Source organism: Henckelia pumila, chromosome 4 (assembly GCF_033568475.1).
Source record: "Henckelia pumila isolate YLH828 chromosome 4, ASM3356847v2, whole genome shotgun sequence".
NCBI lineage: Eukaryota > Viridiplantae > Streptophyta > Magnoliopsida > Lamiales > Gesneriaceae > Henckelia > Henckelia pumila.
In genome coordinates this window covers 40819128-40836701 of record NC_133123.1, presented here as the reverse complement: position 1 = coordinate 40836701, position 17574 = coordinate 40819128, and the positions used below count along the sequence as shown (strand labels likewise).

The 17574-nt window shown below is 36.7% G+C and overlaps 1 protein-coding gene across 1 annotated transcript; it reads right to left on the bottom strand.

Moving 5' to 3' along the window:
- Positions 1-8703: 8703 nt before the first annotated feature.
- LOC140860916 (F-box protein At5g65850-like) lies at positions 8704-9345 on the bottom strand. The gene has a single exon (XM_073263915.1). The coding sequence runs from the start codon at positions 9343-9345 to the stop codon at positions 8704-8706; it is 642 nt and encodes a 213-aa protein (XP_073120016.1).
- Positions 9346-17574: the final 8229 nt, after the last annotated feature.

Here is a 17574-nt window from a genome sequence, read left to right as displayed (position 1 = left end):
CTCTTATGTCCATTCCTTTCAACCATCCCATCCACAGCAACAGCCAAGGCCAGGAGGGAGTCAGGCAGGTGGTCAACCCTCGAGACAACAAGCTCATGTCTTTGCACTGACGGAGGAACAGGCACAGGGAGCACCGGATGATGTGATTGCAGGTAACTGTTCTATTTGTGGTTATTCTGCATATGTATTGATAGATACAGGTGCATTCCATACGTTTATCTCTGCACGATTTGCATCATTACATGCTTTGCCTGTTGAATCATTACCTATTGTAGTATCTGTCTCTTCACCTTTGGGGAGAAGTCTTATTGCTATACAGATAGTTAAGAATTGTGTGCTACAGTATGACGGTAACGAGATAGACCTAGATTGTTTTGTGCTTGTTTTGTCTGATTTTGACTGCATAATTGGGATTGATATGCTAAACAAGTACAGAGCTACCGTAGACTGTTTTCAGAAGGTAGTGAGATTCAGACCCGAGATGGCTGGAGAATGGAAATTCTATGGTAAAGGTTCTCGTGCTAAAATTCCTCTGATTTCAGTATTATCTATGACTCGACTTTTGCAGAAAGGAGCAGAGGGATTTATTGTTTATACAGTTGATGTTTTGAAAACTAGCCCGAACCTGGCTGATTTTCCAGTGGTTAGTGAATTTGCGGATGTTTTCCCTGATGAAATTCCGGGACTACCTCAATATCGCGAGATTGATTTCAACATAGAACTGATGACAGGTACTGCACCGATTTCTAAAGCACCTTATCGAATGGCACCAGTGGAATTGAAAGAGTTGAAAGATCAGTTGGAAGATTTACTGGCCAAGGGATACATTCGACCCAGTGTTTCTCCTTGGGGGGCTCCAGTCTTGTTTGTCAGAAAAAAAGACGGTTCAATGAGATTGTGTATCGATTATCGACAACTGAACAAGGCAACGGTAAAGAACAAATACCCTTTACCTCGTATTGATGATTTATTTGATCAATTACAGGGTTCTTCTGTGTATTCCAAGATCGATCTGAGATCTGGGTACCATCAGCTGAGAGTTAGGGATTCTGATATTCCAAAAACTGCTTTCAGAACCAGGTATGGCCACTATGAGTTTATAGTTATGCCGTTTGGTCTGGCGAATGCTCCAGCTGTGTTTATGGCTTTGATGAACCGTGTGTTTCAGAAATATCTCGATGATTTCGTTATTATATTTATTGATGATATTCTGATATATTCGAAGAATTTGATTGATCATTCTGAGCATTTGAGAACTGTGTTGAAGACTCTGAGATCTGAGAAACTGTATGCTAAACTGTCGAAATGTGAGTTTTGGCTGAAACAGGTTGTTTTTCTTGGACATATCATATCCGGAGATGGTATATCTGTTGATCCAAGTAAAGTCAAAGTTGTGATCAATTGGTCTAGACCTACATCTGTTCCTGAAATTTGTAGTTTCATGGGTTTGGCTGGGTATTATCGCCGTTTTATTAAAGATTTTTCCAGTATTGCGAAGCCGATTACTCAGTTAACTCAGAAGAATGCTCCATTTATCTGGTCTGAAGCCTGTGAATCCAGTTTTATTGAATTGAAGAAGCGACTGACCAGTGCACCAGTCTTGACGATTCCTTCAGGTACTGGTGGTTTCACTGTTTATTGTGATGCATCTCATCGAGGTCTGGGATGTGTTTTGATGCAGCGAGGGCATGTGATTGCTTATGCCTCGAGACAGTTGAAGCCTCACGAAACCAGATACCCGATTCATGATCTTGAATTGGCCGCCATTGTATTTTCTTTGAAGATTTGGCGACATTATTTGTACGGGGAACAGTTTGAGATCTATTCTGATCACAAGAGTCTGAAATATTTGTTTTCACAGTCAGAACTGAATATGAGACAGCGGAGATGGCTTGATTTGCTTAAAGATTTTGATTGTGAGATTAGATACTATCCGGGAAAATCGAATGCAGCTGCCGATACACTGAGTCAAAAGGTATGTTCTTTGTCTTTATCGACGATTGGTATATCCCATTTGATTGAAGAATGTTGCCTTTCTGGATTAGTATTTGACACGAATTGTCCGCCTCTTCGACTTTATCAAATTCAAGTTGAACCAGCGTTATTGTTGCGAATTAAAGAAGCTCAGAAACTTGATCAGAATGTGCAGAATTCGATTGAGAAAGTCCGATCAGGGCATGTATCTGAATACCAGGTTCGAGATGATATTTTGTATGTAAACAATCGCCTTGTAGTGCCTGATATTTCGGATGTGCGACAACAACTACTGAAAGAGGCGCATTGTAGCCGTTATAGTATTCATCCTGGTGGGAGGAAGATGTACAACGATTTGAAGACTCGATATTGGTGGAAACCAATGAAGTCCGATATCACTGATTTTGTGTCTCGATGTCTTAATTTCCAACAGGTGAAGGCTGAAAGGAAGAAACCGCCTGGTTTGTTACAAATTTTATCAGTGCCGGAATGGAAATGAGATCATATTTCCATGGACTTCGTGACGAAGTTACCTCGATCTTCCAGAGGTTGCGATGCTATATGGGTGATTATTGATAGATTGACGAAATCAGCGTGTTTTATTCCTTATCGTATGACGTATAGACATGACCAGATGGCAGAGATTTATGTCCGAGAAGTTGTCAGATTGCATGGAGTGCCAAAGTCTATTGTATCAGATCTTGATCCTCGATTTACATCTCACTTCTGGCACAGTTTACAGAGTGGTTTGGGTACACAGTTACACTTGAGCACAGCGTATCATCCACAGATAGGCGGACAGTCTGAGCGTACCATATAGACTTTGGAAGATATGTTGAGAGCTGTAGTGCTTGATTTTGGCACGAGTTGGCAAGATTCATTACCTCTTTGTGAATTTTCGTACAATAACAGCTATCAATCGAGTATTGAAATGGCTCCATTTGAAGCTTTGTATGGTAGAATGTATCGATCACCTCTTTTCTGGGATGATATTTCAGAAGTACCTGACATTGGACCTGACATGATTCGAGATATAACTGAACAGGTGAAGATTATTCAAAGAAGAATGAAGACAGCTCAGGACAGACAAGCGAAGTATGTCAATGTTCGACGTCGACCTTTGTCTTTTGAACAGGGGGATAGGGTGTTTCTGAAGATTTCTCTGTTCAGAGGCACCGTACGATTTGGAAAGCGAGGGAAGTTGTCTCCACGATATATTGGTACGTATGAAGTTCTTGAGAAAATAGGCAATCTTGCCTATCGATTAGCTCTCCCTCCATCTTTATCTGGAATACATGATGTCTTTCATGTATCGATGCTACGGAAATATCTTGTTTATGAATCTCATGTGCTTCAATCTGATGAGGCTGAACTCGACGAAACCTTGAGTTATTTTGAGAAGCCAATTCAGATTCTTGATCGTAAGGACAAGCAACTTCGAACAAAGACTATCCCGCTTATGAAAGTTCAGTGGAGTCGTCATGGTATTGAAGAAGCTACCTGGAAGACAGAATCAAACATGAGGCAACGATTTCCAGAGATGTTTCAATGATGTGAGTTCTTCTTTAGTCTTTGTGTTATCTGATATATCTTATGTGTTGTTCGTACTTGAGATTTCGAGGACGAAATCGTGTCTTAGTGGGGGAGAATTGTAACGCCCGAAATTATTTAATTTTAATTCGAGAATATTTAATTTGGGAATATTTGGAGTTTTAATTTAAATTCTAATATTCTTAAATTATTTTGGATTGAAATTGAATGGATTGAAAAATTGAGGACTGAATTGCAAATTTTGAAGACTTGAGGGGCCAAAGTGCAAATATTGGAAATTTTGTTGGACACTTGTTATGAAAATATGTATTCACGTGTATGCTTCTATATCTCATCAGAAAATTCAGAGAAGAACCGAGTAAGGAAGAGAAAGGAATCCAAATTCATTCTTCATCTTTAAATGCCAATATCTTGAGTTTCGATTATCCGATTTCGATTCCGAAAAGTGTTCTGAAATCCTTGCAATGAGACCTTCGATTTGATGTAAGTTTTCTTTTAGTTCATCATGATTTGAGAATTCGAAAATGGCAGAGATCAGATTTGTGTTGAACTATGGTTGATGAGCTTGTATTTTTGGTTATATTGAAGTTGGGTTGAAGAGTGGCTATTGATTGTGTTCTTATGATTCCAGCTTATTATTCGATAGTATATCTGCTGATATGTGAGGAATTATTGCTGGTTTTGATGGATATGAGATATATTTGATTGTTAGAATTGTTGAAGTTGGGTTTCGGTTGCCGATTTTATTCCGTTACGCCGCCGAATTTGTGATTCGAGTCTGTTTTGTTATCTTGTATTGAGCTGTGATTTTTGATGAGTCCTAGCTGATAATTGTGGACTTGCAACACTTCATTTCAGATTTTTTTGGTTGCCATCGAGCTCGATATCGTCAACTTTGAACCGATAGAGAATTGAAGCAAGGTTTGGAGTCTATTTTGCCAAAAGAATTGGATTGAACTTGAGAGAAGATTTTGATACAGCTTTAGTTATGTTGTTGTTCAGATTTGGATAGCTTTGAAGACACCTTGAAACCTCACCATTGAAAGGTAAAAGTGGACTACTTTTTGAATGGGATTAAAACTCGAGATGGTTTGTATCGAGTTCCCTAAATCACATACTTAATTGATTATTTGCTCTTATGTGAATTATTGAATGTGTCTATGATATTGTTGAATGAATATATGATGTTTTATATTGCATTCATCTTGTGAGACCTATCCTTTGATTTTTGAAATGAACGGAGTCGTTCGATTAGACGATTTGAGGAACTATATATGTATGGCCTGGGTGGTTGTATTAGCCTATCGTCTGAATTACATGTATGGTGGCTTCAAAGTCTAGGGAAGCAAGATAAGTAGCCCCACCTCGATCGGGAGTGTCGGTGGTTTAGTTACGATATCTTTTTCTCGGGATCCCAACCGATGAAATAAGAGAGTTCTTGAGAAAAGCCTGTTTTAAAACATGCATTGTCTTCTATTTTATATCTTGAGTTTGATTGATATAATTTGAAATGCATGTTAGTTTCTTTTACTGGGAAATATGTTTCTTACCGGAGTTATCCGGCTGTTGTCGTATTTGTATGTGTGCATGGCAACAGATGGTTCAGGAACAGGGCAAAGACGGGCTTAAAGAATCGAGATGTGAGAGTTTAAAGTGATGATCCGGTGTAGTTGTTAGTTGCTGTCAAAATTTGTTGGTACAAGAACATTAATCTTGTAGTTGTTAGACTTGAACTTTTAGTCTAGAGTTTTTACTACTTGGAGATGTATAACACATGATCTTGTTGGGTTTGAGTTTTTGATGTTATCACCTTTTCTTGTACATATGGTTTGGTTGGAAGAGGTTATTGTATAAATCTTCATTGTACAGCAGAAAATCAGAATTTTTAGCAGATAACAGAACTTAGCTCGCTTGAGCGGAGCCCGAGGCTCGCTCGAGCGAGCCAAGGGGGGGTCTTGGACCCGAGCAGCCCTCGCTCGAGCGAGGGGTGTGGCTCGCTCGAGCGAGCCACATTGATAAAAATATATTCTTTTGGTTTTGGCTTTGATGCTTGGCCTTAATTTATGAACCTTAGATTATTATTTGATTTGGGAGATTAAGAACCGGGTCGTCACAGGCATATTATCCTATTAAATATTTATAGGGGATTTTGTAACAATTAGGATTTTCACAATGAGTTCGGACGCTATTAGCCCATCAATTTTATGGTGATAAATATATTTGATTATTTGATTTATTTTGACTCCATTCTACATAAATGTTTCATATTTGAGGACATCTAAAGACTCTAATCCAGTAATCCTTATTATTATTATTATTATTATTATTATTATTATTATTATTATTATTATATTATAATAGCTAAACCCATTAAAAAAACTACTTTCGGTCATTTTAATAGGTTTTCAAATTTACCCTATCATTATTTCAATATATTCATTAATTAAGAAGCAAAAAATAATTTTTCATTCAAAAACTTCCCACCACAACTTCCCAGGAAAAACTGCAATCTCGATCCTTTATGTTTGTCACTTTGCGATTTCTAAACTCATTAAAAAAAACTACTTTCGGTCATTTTAATAGGTTTCCAAATTTACCTCTATCATTATTTCAATATATTCATTAATTAAGAAGCAAAAAAATAATTTTTTATTCAAAAACTTCCCACCACAACTTCCCAGGAAAAACTGCAATCTCGATCCTTTATGTTTGTCACTTTGCGATTTCGATTCTCTATGTTATCATATTTCAGTTTTAGTCTTGCATGTTTCGATTTTTAGCAATTTTCAGTAATTTTTTTTCGAAAATGATTACGTGACATTATACACGCCAGCTCAACATCAGCACTATATTGGTGCCACATCAGCGCCACATCAGAATAAAGACTAAAATTGCCAAAAAAAATAAAGATATCGGACTAAAACTGAAATATAAAAATACAAAGGACCAAAATCTCAAATGACAAACATACATGACTAAAAAAAACAATTTTTCCCAACTTCCCACAATTCCATTATCCTAATATATAATTACCCCTATCCCTTTACCCATTGTCCTAATTTATAAATAAATAAATAAATTTAAATCTATAAAAATATATTTTGTGCACATACAACGCTTGTGCTTCGGTGTACTAGTTTAATTTAGATTAACATTCAGTTACACATTGGATTAATTAGGCCATCAAAGGAGGTAAAATAAAATCTATGCAAATCTCTTTTGATAGCAACGAATCTGAAAATTATAATGATTTGTAAAAGTCCCATAATAATGTGATTTTATGTTTTTCTAGTCTTATTGTTAATAATAATAATAATAATAATAATAATAATAATAATAATAATAATAAAACACACACCTATAATTTTATTTGTTTTCCTCTCTCGGGGATGCCGTTAAATAGTCTGTACACAATATCTCGGGAACGCTTTCTAGTGAGCCGTCAGATTCTCTGAATACTCATATGACTGAATTCAGAGACCATGAATTGGTCAAAACTATAGAAGAAATTCAGATGACTTATACATTCCTCTCACAAGTGAAGCGCACTTGAAAAACTTGTCAAAGAGATGAGGTAACAACAGTTCCTTGGCAAAATTTTTCAAACAAAAAATTGAAACAACATAATACATAGGGTGAGAATATTTCATTAACGTACACAAAATCAATGAATTAACTCTATAAATGTGACGCCCGGGGCTGAGGAGGCAGGGAGTGATCGCCGGTGCCAAGAGATTGCACAGACAATGAGCGGCTCCTGGTAGGCTTCTAGGCGGAGGAAGACATTATTGAACCGATCCCGTGCCGGAATGAGAGGGGATTCTGAGACTGTGTAGGTATGAGACTACATAGTTGAGGAGGACTTAAAAGATTTCATATGTACTTCTCATATAAAGAAGGTGCATCTTCTTGGGACTACATAGTTGAGGAGGGCTTAAAAGATTTCATATATACTTCTCATATAAAAAAAGGTGCATCTTCTTTTCGGAAGCTTATCACATAAGAACTCCAAAGTTAAGCGTGCTTGACTTGTGGCAATTATAGGATGGGTGACCCCTTGGAAGTTTCTCAGGGTGCGTGTGAGTGAGGACATAAGCACGCTGAAAAGACCCGTCTAGATATAGTGGGTTGTTACAATAAAATATTAAAGAATTTATCAAAACAAGCTGTGCAAAGACCAAATTTGAGAAAGGTTATTGATAATTTTTCATTGTGACAAAAATATACAAATTAAATAAATAAGCAACACGGTACATTCATTTCCACAAATTTAATTAATATGGCAGATTTGACCATAAATTTAATTAATATGGCAGCTTCATAGTTAATTTAATATTTGATTTGATTGATAGACTATAGTTTATTTGATTTGATTGATTGATTTTTATATTAAAAATATAAATTACCATTTTGTTTTTTTAAAAATAAATAAAATATGAATAATATTATTTATAAGGGTAATATATTAATTTAAATTCAATGATTTGATTGATGTAAGATAAATGATTAATGATTTGATTGATGTAAAATAAATAATTAATAAATGATATATAATATGACGAAAAGAATGTGAGATTTGATAGGAAAAGTTGTACTAAGTACTACCAAAATGATACCTAAGTGTATTGTTCATATGTTGAATTTTTTCTAAATAACAACTAGCTAACTCGTTCAAATAAAGTTTGGATAAATTATTTATTATAATGAGACAAATAAAATATTTCTAACAAAGTTCATATCAGGAGAGAAAGAGGTCATCGGCGTGGACTTTGATAGCCCTTCTATAGTTGAAATCGAATGTTACTTTTCCAATTCTGGTCAAAACCTCATGATCATTATGATTTCGGCGGCCAAACCACTCGAGAAATGGTCCAACGTGAAACAGTATTTCTTCATCTTCACTCACCCAAAGTGGTCTTAAAGTCGAGAAATTGTCCGACGCGATGTGAATCTTGTAGTGTTGAATCCATGTCTGATTTGTAGCATCAAGCTTCCACAATATTGTAACAAATGGCATCGGCAAATGCACCGTCATCAGAAGTAGATCTCCCTTCAAATCATCAAGGGACCAGGAGATCAAATATCTTTGGATCCCATGGGGGCATGCAACCGTAAAGAATGTTTCCTTGTACAAGTCCAAGCACATGAGAGCTGATGGTTTCCGATTAGGTGTTTTTCTCATCCAGTATAAAACCCCGTTTGCGGAAATCCCCTCGGGCTTGGCCAAATCCCAACTCGGGGTGCGTTGATGTCCTTGATGGGTTTCCAGTCTTGTTTCAAGTTTTCGTCGGTGTTACAAAAAGTGATCATCTGCCATTCATCTTTATCGCTCAAGCTGACGATAACATATTGGTTCTTGCTAGGGAGGAAACAGAAACCATGAGCAAAAACTAATTTCGAATATGGTGGTTGGGGTAGATACAAAAGTTTCCTAGAACTTGGATCACACACCACGAATCTCTCCCCATCGACGATGAAGCGCACAAGATTATTGTTTGGGCCGCATTGGGAGGGGGGCATAATTATTAAAGGTTGGGAGGAGCGGGGAGAGAAAATATTCCATCGGTCCAGCACTTCTCCTATGAGGCTCATTGTGGTTAGAAAATAGCCTTTGGAAGGGCAACCAGAAAAGATTAAAAGGTTGGGGGTCTCAACCCATTTTTTCCGGAGCAAGCGCTTGAAATCGCCGTTGGAAATCATAGATTTCCACTTTTGGCAGACGAGACTTAGTTTCACAAGGGTTTTCGAGTGACATTTTGATAGTATTTCCTCCAGAATAGCATCCGGCGGAACCCCCACACCAATGAATTCCTTCTCCATCAATCTTAATTTTCGCCAAGTCTCTTTTTTTGGGAATTCTATTTTTTTAATCTTAATATATGTAGGTTATGCAAAGGAAAGTTATAGTGGAACAAGGAAACTCTATTTTTTTATCCTTAGTTATCATATCTTCTTGAATTACCCCCCAATATTTTGTACAACATTATATTTACAATAATTATATCTTGAGATATAATAAATATTGATTTGAAAAAAATTTATACCGGTATCGATATCGAAATTTCGAAATTTTTGTATAAAAAAAATTCATACTCATACTGTATAGATACCAAAAAAAATTTGATATACCAAAAATATGTCTATATATCAAAAAAAAAATTCGGTACGGTATCCCAAAAAGTCGGTATTTTTGTTCGGTATCCCAACCCTAATTGTATTCAATGTATGATGAGATTTGATAAATAAAATTTTGAATAATATTAGAGGTACAACCATTATGTACTACAAAGATATTTACAACAATTATATCGTGAGTTTTTGTTATTATATTATGATATTTTGATGTTATATCGTGAGATTTTATTTTGAATGTATCATGAGATTTTATACATAAAATTTTTGTAACGATTTTTTTATAGTGTAAGATAAATTATACAAATTTGGTTCTACATGTAGTATTACTATAAAATTTTTGTATCAAATTTTTTATGGTGTAATATTTATTGTATAAGTTTCGTTGTACATGAAACATTGCTATAGTATCTTGTGGTAGTCGAAAGCCAATTAATCATATTAATCGAAAATTCATGTTATGCTAATTTCAAGACCGGCACGAGTCACGATGCATCAAAAATACAAAAGTTTAGCTATCTATTCTAATCTAAAATTTTAAAATTATGAATAAATATATGATATAAGTTAAAGTATATTACATATATATAGAAATAATATCGAACATTCAAAATAAAATATATTATTAGGAGCGAGAGACATAAAAAAAATTAAAATATAGATAAAAACAATTGAATTTAAAAGTATGGATAAAGATAGTATTAAAGATTAAAAAATAATTGATATTTTAGAAAGACAACATATTTACTTATTCGTATTATCCTTACATATTTTAAATTCTCAACATAACCTATGTTCGTTTTTTGTACATAATTTATCAATTTTTTTAAATTAAAATTAAAAATATTTTTATTTTATAATATGTTTAACATTTATGATAAATTTAAAAATATTTTTGTATATGTATTAATATTTACAATACTTTCGTAATATTATACTCTTTTGTTAATTTTGACAATAAATTTTTTTTATAATACTAACCACATTTAAATAAAGATTTGATAAATTATTTTTGTATTAGACATTCTGTATTAATTTGTTGTCATGAGCCATGACCCCTTTTTTCTATTATACCAATAATAATAATTAAAATCAAGAAAATATTTCTAACAAAGTTGACGGAAGAAAGAGGGAGTCAGCGTGGACTTTGATACCCCGGCCCTGATGAAATCGAATGGTGGAATTATTTTAATTTCGTTCCCAATTTTTCGAATTCTGGTCAAATCCTCATAATTTCGCCGGCCAATTAAACCACTGGAGAAATTGTCCTACGTGAAACAGTATATCTCCATCTTCATCGGTCGGTTCGGTTTTAATTTGTCTAAATTCGATTCGGTTTTTAGTTTACGAAAAATGTAATCCAAATTCAAACCATTCTACTTCGATTTGATTTGGTTTCTGTACTATAATGGACCGGTATACGGTTCGGTTTGGTCAGTTTCATCAATAATACATAACACAATAAAATGTAGAGGTGTTCATCGGCCGGTTCAATTACGTTTTCGGTTTTTTATCTCGTTTTTTTTCAATTTTCGTTTTAGAAATATATAATTCAATATCCGAACTGTTTTTTTTTATTTGTTTTGGTTTTCTATCAAAACGGTTCAATTATTTCGGTCGGTTATTTCGGTTTTGATACGATTATTAAAATTAATAATATAAATATATTGTAAAATATATTATGTTATTTTTTTACATAATTTCTTTGTAAAACTTTTAAAAATAAAGTTTAAATGAATTACATAAACAAAAATCAAATAAAAATTACATTAAAAAACTATCAATTCATTAACAATGAATTAAATAAACAACAATCAACTAAAAATTATTCAAAATAATTATTCATTCATTAAATATCATCTCATAACATTTATATAATATAAAAACAAATATAAATGAAATTATTAATTTAGTAAAATTTTGATTTTTTTGTCGGTTCGATTTTGACATATATTATCCAAAATCGAACCAAATAAATTTCGATTTTAATATTTATATATGAATTACAAAATACGATTTTCGGTTTGGTTCGATTTTTTACTTTTTCGGTTTGTATTTCTGAGTTTTTCGGTTTTATCCAAAATTTTAACACCCCTCCCAAATGCTACAATACAATACAATCCACCACATCCACGTGGTATGTAATCCGATTTTGAATAGTACGTAGGATTCTTTTTGAAATTACTGTTGTATCCTTAGCCCTAACATATCTACCCTACCCCCTTTTCTAACCCTTCTTGCCGTTCTCTTTCCTTTCCAAAGCATGGATTCTCGTGGTTTCAGGTACGAAATCGGCTGTCTATAAATATAATTTTCTTCTTCGACTCTCCTTGGTGAAGCCATGGAAAGTTTTCTTCTTACGTCACTCCATATTTTAAATTTTGGTAAAAATACCTACTACCGTCTCTCCTATTCATCTCAAGCATTCTTCTTTTGTTGGTCTGCATTTTTTTTTTTTGGTTAAGGGCTTGAAAGGAATTTTATTCCTTGATATTTTCGGCCCTTGTGTTAATTAATATAATTATATTTTGCTTTCTAGACAAGATAGGATATATGATAAATATATTGAGTATATCACGATTATGTTGAGATATATATTTGTCAAGTTTAAATCATGTCTTGATAAAATGATTATTTGATATAATATAATTTGATATTATCAAGATTTGATTTACAAGATTTGATAGAGTTTATTTCCTACTAAAACATGTTTCCTTATTCATGTAGGACTCTATCTAAGGAAATCTTCAAGATTTGAATGCTTATCTATAAAAGGAGATTTCACGCACAAGATGAGACAACGCTTCAGACTACAATACACTGCGCATACTCTGAAGAATTTCATTGAAGGATTCGAAGTTTCTGAAGCAAGGTTTGCAACCTTTGTTGTTGCTTGTCCCCGTGTTTCCGTTCGTGTTGAAGACATCAAAGACAACACTGTGGGAACTGTGTTGTTGAAGATTTTGTGTCTCTTCAATTTAGGCTACGGGAGTTGCATCCAATTTCTTTTATACTATGTTGTATTTTAGGATGCAAGTTTGATTTCTCAACTTGTTGAGGAATTTAGAATTTAATGACTTTTCGTAAAATCACTAGGATTTATTTGTAAGACTATTCTTATGTTTACTAGTGATATTTAGCCCTAAGGCACCCGCACGAGTTCTATTGTGAGACCTCGATTCTAAACCACTAATCTCGGATTAAACAACAAGTAAGCGAACAAGAATCCAAGAGTAAAACAATTCAAAAGTTTTTTTTTTTTTTAAACGCCGCGCGCCCGCGCGAGGAACCAAGCTCGCGCGTGCGCGGGCAAACAATCCCGAGGCCCAACGGAGGCCTCGCGCGCGCGCGAGGAACGCCTCGCCCGCGCGCGGAAGGCCTGGGCAGAAAAAGCTCAGGCTGCAGAAAAAAAAAGAAAGGATTCCGCGCTTGGTCCGACATGCCTTCAAATACAAATGCAATAACAGGGTGTAGGTAAACATGCCATAACAAGTCATGCTTTCAGAAGGCCTAAAAACAACCAGAAGTCTAAATCGATACAACAACAACATACTTCGATTTCAGATTACAATCCGAATACAAACTAATTCGAATAACAAAACATATCAAGTTCGAGTTCTAACATGCTTCAATCTTAAACTAGATAAACATGCTAATTCGACTTCTAAACCGAGTCTCACTTCTACTACTTGCCCTTGAAGCTAACCATGCCTCTTCTGACTTGTTCCTGCCCCACCTGTTGCCAAGTACACATACAAAACAAAGCAACAGCCGGATAACTGGTGAGAACGACATTCCCAGTAAAAGCAACATAACAAGTAATACAAGTAACAAACATGCTTTCAATACAATAACGAACTCAATAACATCGTAATGAAATGCATGTCTTTAAACAGGGATATCAAATCTGATAACGAGGGGTTGCTGCTGTGCCTTTGGGATCCCGAGGATAAGATCGCGTAACAACTCACCGACTCTCCCAATCGAGGTGGTGCCACGTATCTCACTCCTCTAGACTTTGAGCAACTATAATGAGTATGCTAGCACCAGACGAAACGACTACGACCTGGGCCACTCAATCATAGTTCCCAAACGTCTAAACAAAAAGGATGGTTCTGCCCGCTGAAACAAGATTGGCTCAAGATGAATGCATAACAGAAACATAAAACATAATCCTTTTAACAAAACCAATACAATCAAACAATACACAAGTTCCTCATGCTAGAACAAGTGTAGATGCAAGTATGAGATTTCAAAAGGGGAAAACTCGAGAACCACAGTCCCGAGTATGCTATCCCGCTACGATGACTGCTTTTACCTTTCAATGCAGTAGCTCCAACTCTGGATAAGCTACAAAAGAGATTGTATAAACAACTACACAATCTAACAACAACAAGGAAACGGTTCAAGGAAAACTCTTTATACCGTTCTTCGTCCAATTCTCTGAAACGATCAAACAGCTGCTAACTCTGGGCTTGACAACTCCGAACGAATCTGTTCAGATACAAGAGATGATTGATCAATAACCACGATCAACTTACAAGCCAAGTTCAAACTCAAAAACGGTTCAAAATCTCCAAAACTCAAACCGACGGCATAACGGCTATAACTGAACAAACCGGCAACGCAGACAGCAGTTCAATACTAATAACAACTCAATTCAATGCTAATACAACAACAACAAGACAAACCCAACAAATCTCAAAACCATGATTTTCGAAAATGGCTTCCAAAAATCATAACAAATCCGAACGTCGCTCTATTTCAAAACTGACAGATAATAAACGATCAGAACTCTGTAGAGAACAACATACTCGAATCTAGAACGATTCTAACAACATCCAAAAACTAGAATGTATCCGATCGTAGAAAAACTTACGATAGAACAAAGCTCTCGCAGCAGTGATCGCTAATCTGCCTTCAGAAATAATTTCCAACGGACGGATCGAGCTCGGACTGAAATCCCAAAGCTTGGAATGAGAAGGGGGCGGCTCTAATGGAGGAGGCGTGCAATGAGGAAGAAGGAGAAGACTTCCCTAATCAATTCCAAGTGTAGATAATATATAAAAATCAATATTTGCGTTTTAGTCCCTGAAATTCCAAAATTTGCAAAAAGGACCCTGATCAAAATCAAGTCGGCTCGTGAACTCTGCAATCTCCGATTAACTCAAATAAACTCATTTAAGATAAAAACTGGGCGTTACAATTCTCCCCCACTAAGAAGAGATTTCGTCCTCGAAATCAACGAGAACCACAACTCAAAGATAGAATAAAGAATCAAAAGACAGTAAGAAGAACTCACGTCATCCGAATAGCTCTGGAAAACGCTGACTCATGTCAGACTCTGTCTCCCAAGTCGCTTCCTCAACACCGTGACGGCTCCACTGCACCTTCACTAACGGAATCAACTTGGTCCTGAGTTGATTTTCTTTCCGATCAAGGATCTGAATCGGTCGCTCAAAATAGCTCAGAGTCTCGTCTAACTCGGCTTCGTCAGGCTGAAGGATATGAGAAGGATCTGGATGATACTTTCGCAGCATAGAGACGTGAAAAACGTCGTGAATACCAGATAAAGACGGAGGAAGTGCAAGTCTGTAGGCAAGATCGCCTATCTTCTCGAGAATCTCGTACGGACCGATGAATCTCGGAGATAACTTTCCTCTCTTACCAAATCTGACGGTGCCTCTGAACGGAGAAATCTTAAGGAATACACGGTCTCCCTGCTCAAAACTCAGAGGTCGACGTCTGACATTCGCATACTTTGCTTGTCTATCTTGAGCTGTCTTCATTCTGGTCTGGATGACCTTAACCTGTTCTGCCATAACTCGAAGCATATCCGGCCCCAAATCTGGTGACTCAGATAAATCATCCCAAAACAACGGAGATCGGCATTTTCTACCATACAAAGCCTCAAAAGGCGCCATACCGATACTCGCTTGGAAGCTGTTGTTGTAAGAAAACTCGACAAGAGGCAAAGAATCCTGCCAACTAGTGCCAAAGTCTAGCACTACCGCTCGCAGCATATCCTCCAACGTCTGGATAGTCCGCTCTGACTGTCCATCTGTCTGAGGATGATAAGCTGCACTCAGATGCAATCGAGTACCAAGCGCCTCTTGCAAACTATGCCAGAAGTGCGAAGTGAATCTAGGATCTCTGTCTGAAACGATCGACTTCGGCACACCATGCAATCTCACAACATTGCTAACATACAACTCAGCCATCTGATCATGACGATACGTCATCCTGTACGGAATAAAACACGCAGACTTCGTCAATCGGTCGATCACTACCCAAATAGCATCGCATCCTCGAACGGATCGTGGTAGCTTCGTGACAAAATCCATAGAAATGTGATCCCATTTCCATTCAGGAACAGATAGGCTGTGCAAAAGACCACCTGGTCGCTTCCGCTCTGCTTTCACTTGCTGACAATTCAAACACCAAGATACAAATCTCGCAACATCGTCCTTCATTCTCTTCCACCAGAACTGACTCTTCAGATCGTTGTACATCTTACGACCTCCAGGATGAACGCTAAACCGACTGCAATGAGCCTCTCGGAGAATACGCTGTCTCAACTCCGAAATATCAGGCACAACAATACGATTATTCACAAACAAAACGTCATCTCTAACCTGGAATTCTGACTGATGCCCAGTTCTGACTTTCTCTACTGAAACCTGAATGTTCGGCTCAGACTTCTGTGCTTCTCTGATTGCAACAAACAACTCCGGCTCGGCTTGAATAGCAAACACTCTGATAGTCTCCCTATCTGTTTCAAACTCTAAACCAGAAGTGCAACAATCATCGACCAACTGAGAAACACCGATAGTTGAAAGAGATAAAGAACAAAGCTTTCGGCTCAAGGCATCTGCAACTACATTCGACTTCCCTGGATAATACTTGATCTCACAGTCAAAATCCTTCAACAGATCTAACCATCTTCTCTGTCTCATATTCAGCTCTGCCTGTGAAAACAAGTACTTAAGACTCTTATGATCAGAAAAGATCTCGAAAGACTCACCATAAAGATAGTGGCGCCAGATCTTCAAAGCAAATACAATCGCTGCAAGTTCAAGATCATGAACAGGATAACGAGTCTCGTGCGGTTTCAGCTGCCTCGATGCATACGCTATCACATGCTTATGCTGCATAAGAACACAACCCAAACCTCGGTTAGAAGCATCACAATACACTGTGAAACCTCCAGTACCCTTCGAAATAGAAAGAATTGGAGCACTGGTCAGTCTCCTCTTCAGATCAACAAAGCTAGCCTCACAATCTGAAGTCCAGACAAAAGGCGCATTCTTCTGAGTCAGCTGGGTAATAGGCTTGGCAATAGACGAGAAACCCTCGATGAAACGACGGTAATAACCAGCTAAACCCATGAAGCTTCGGATCTCAGGTACTGATGTCGGTCTAGGCCAATTCATAACCGCTTCGATTTTGCTGGGATCGACAGAAATCCCATCTTCAGAAATAATATGACCGAGAAAGACAACTCGATCTAACCAGAATTCGCATTTCGATAGCTTGGCAAACAACTGCTCAACTCGTAAAATCTGCAAGACGATTCTCAAGTGCTCTGCATGGTCAGTACGGTTCTTCGAGTAGATAAGAATATCATCGATGAAGATAATGACGAACTCATCTAAATAACGCTGAAAGATACGGTTCATCAAACCCATAAAAACAGCTGGAGCGTTAGTCAAACCGAACGGCATGACTATAAACTCAAAGTGATCATACCTCGTTCTGAATGCGGTCTTAGGAACATGTTCCTCTCGCACTCTCAGCTGATGGTAGCCTGACCTCAGATCAATCTTAGAGTAGACAGAAGAACCCTGCAGTTGATCGAACAAGTCATCTATTCGGGGTAAAGGATACCTGTTCTTAACTGTAGCCTGATTCAATTGA

Bases quoted from the DNA above. Each gene is read 5' to 3' on its own strand.
- LOC140860916 (XM_073263915.1), bottom strand. From the start codon at position 9,345: ATGGAGAAGGAATTCATTGGTGTGGGGGTTCCGCCGGATGCTATTCTG.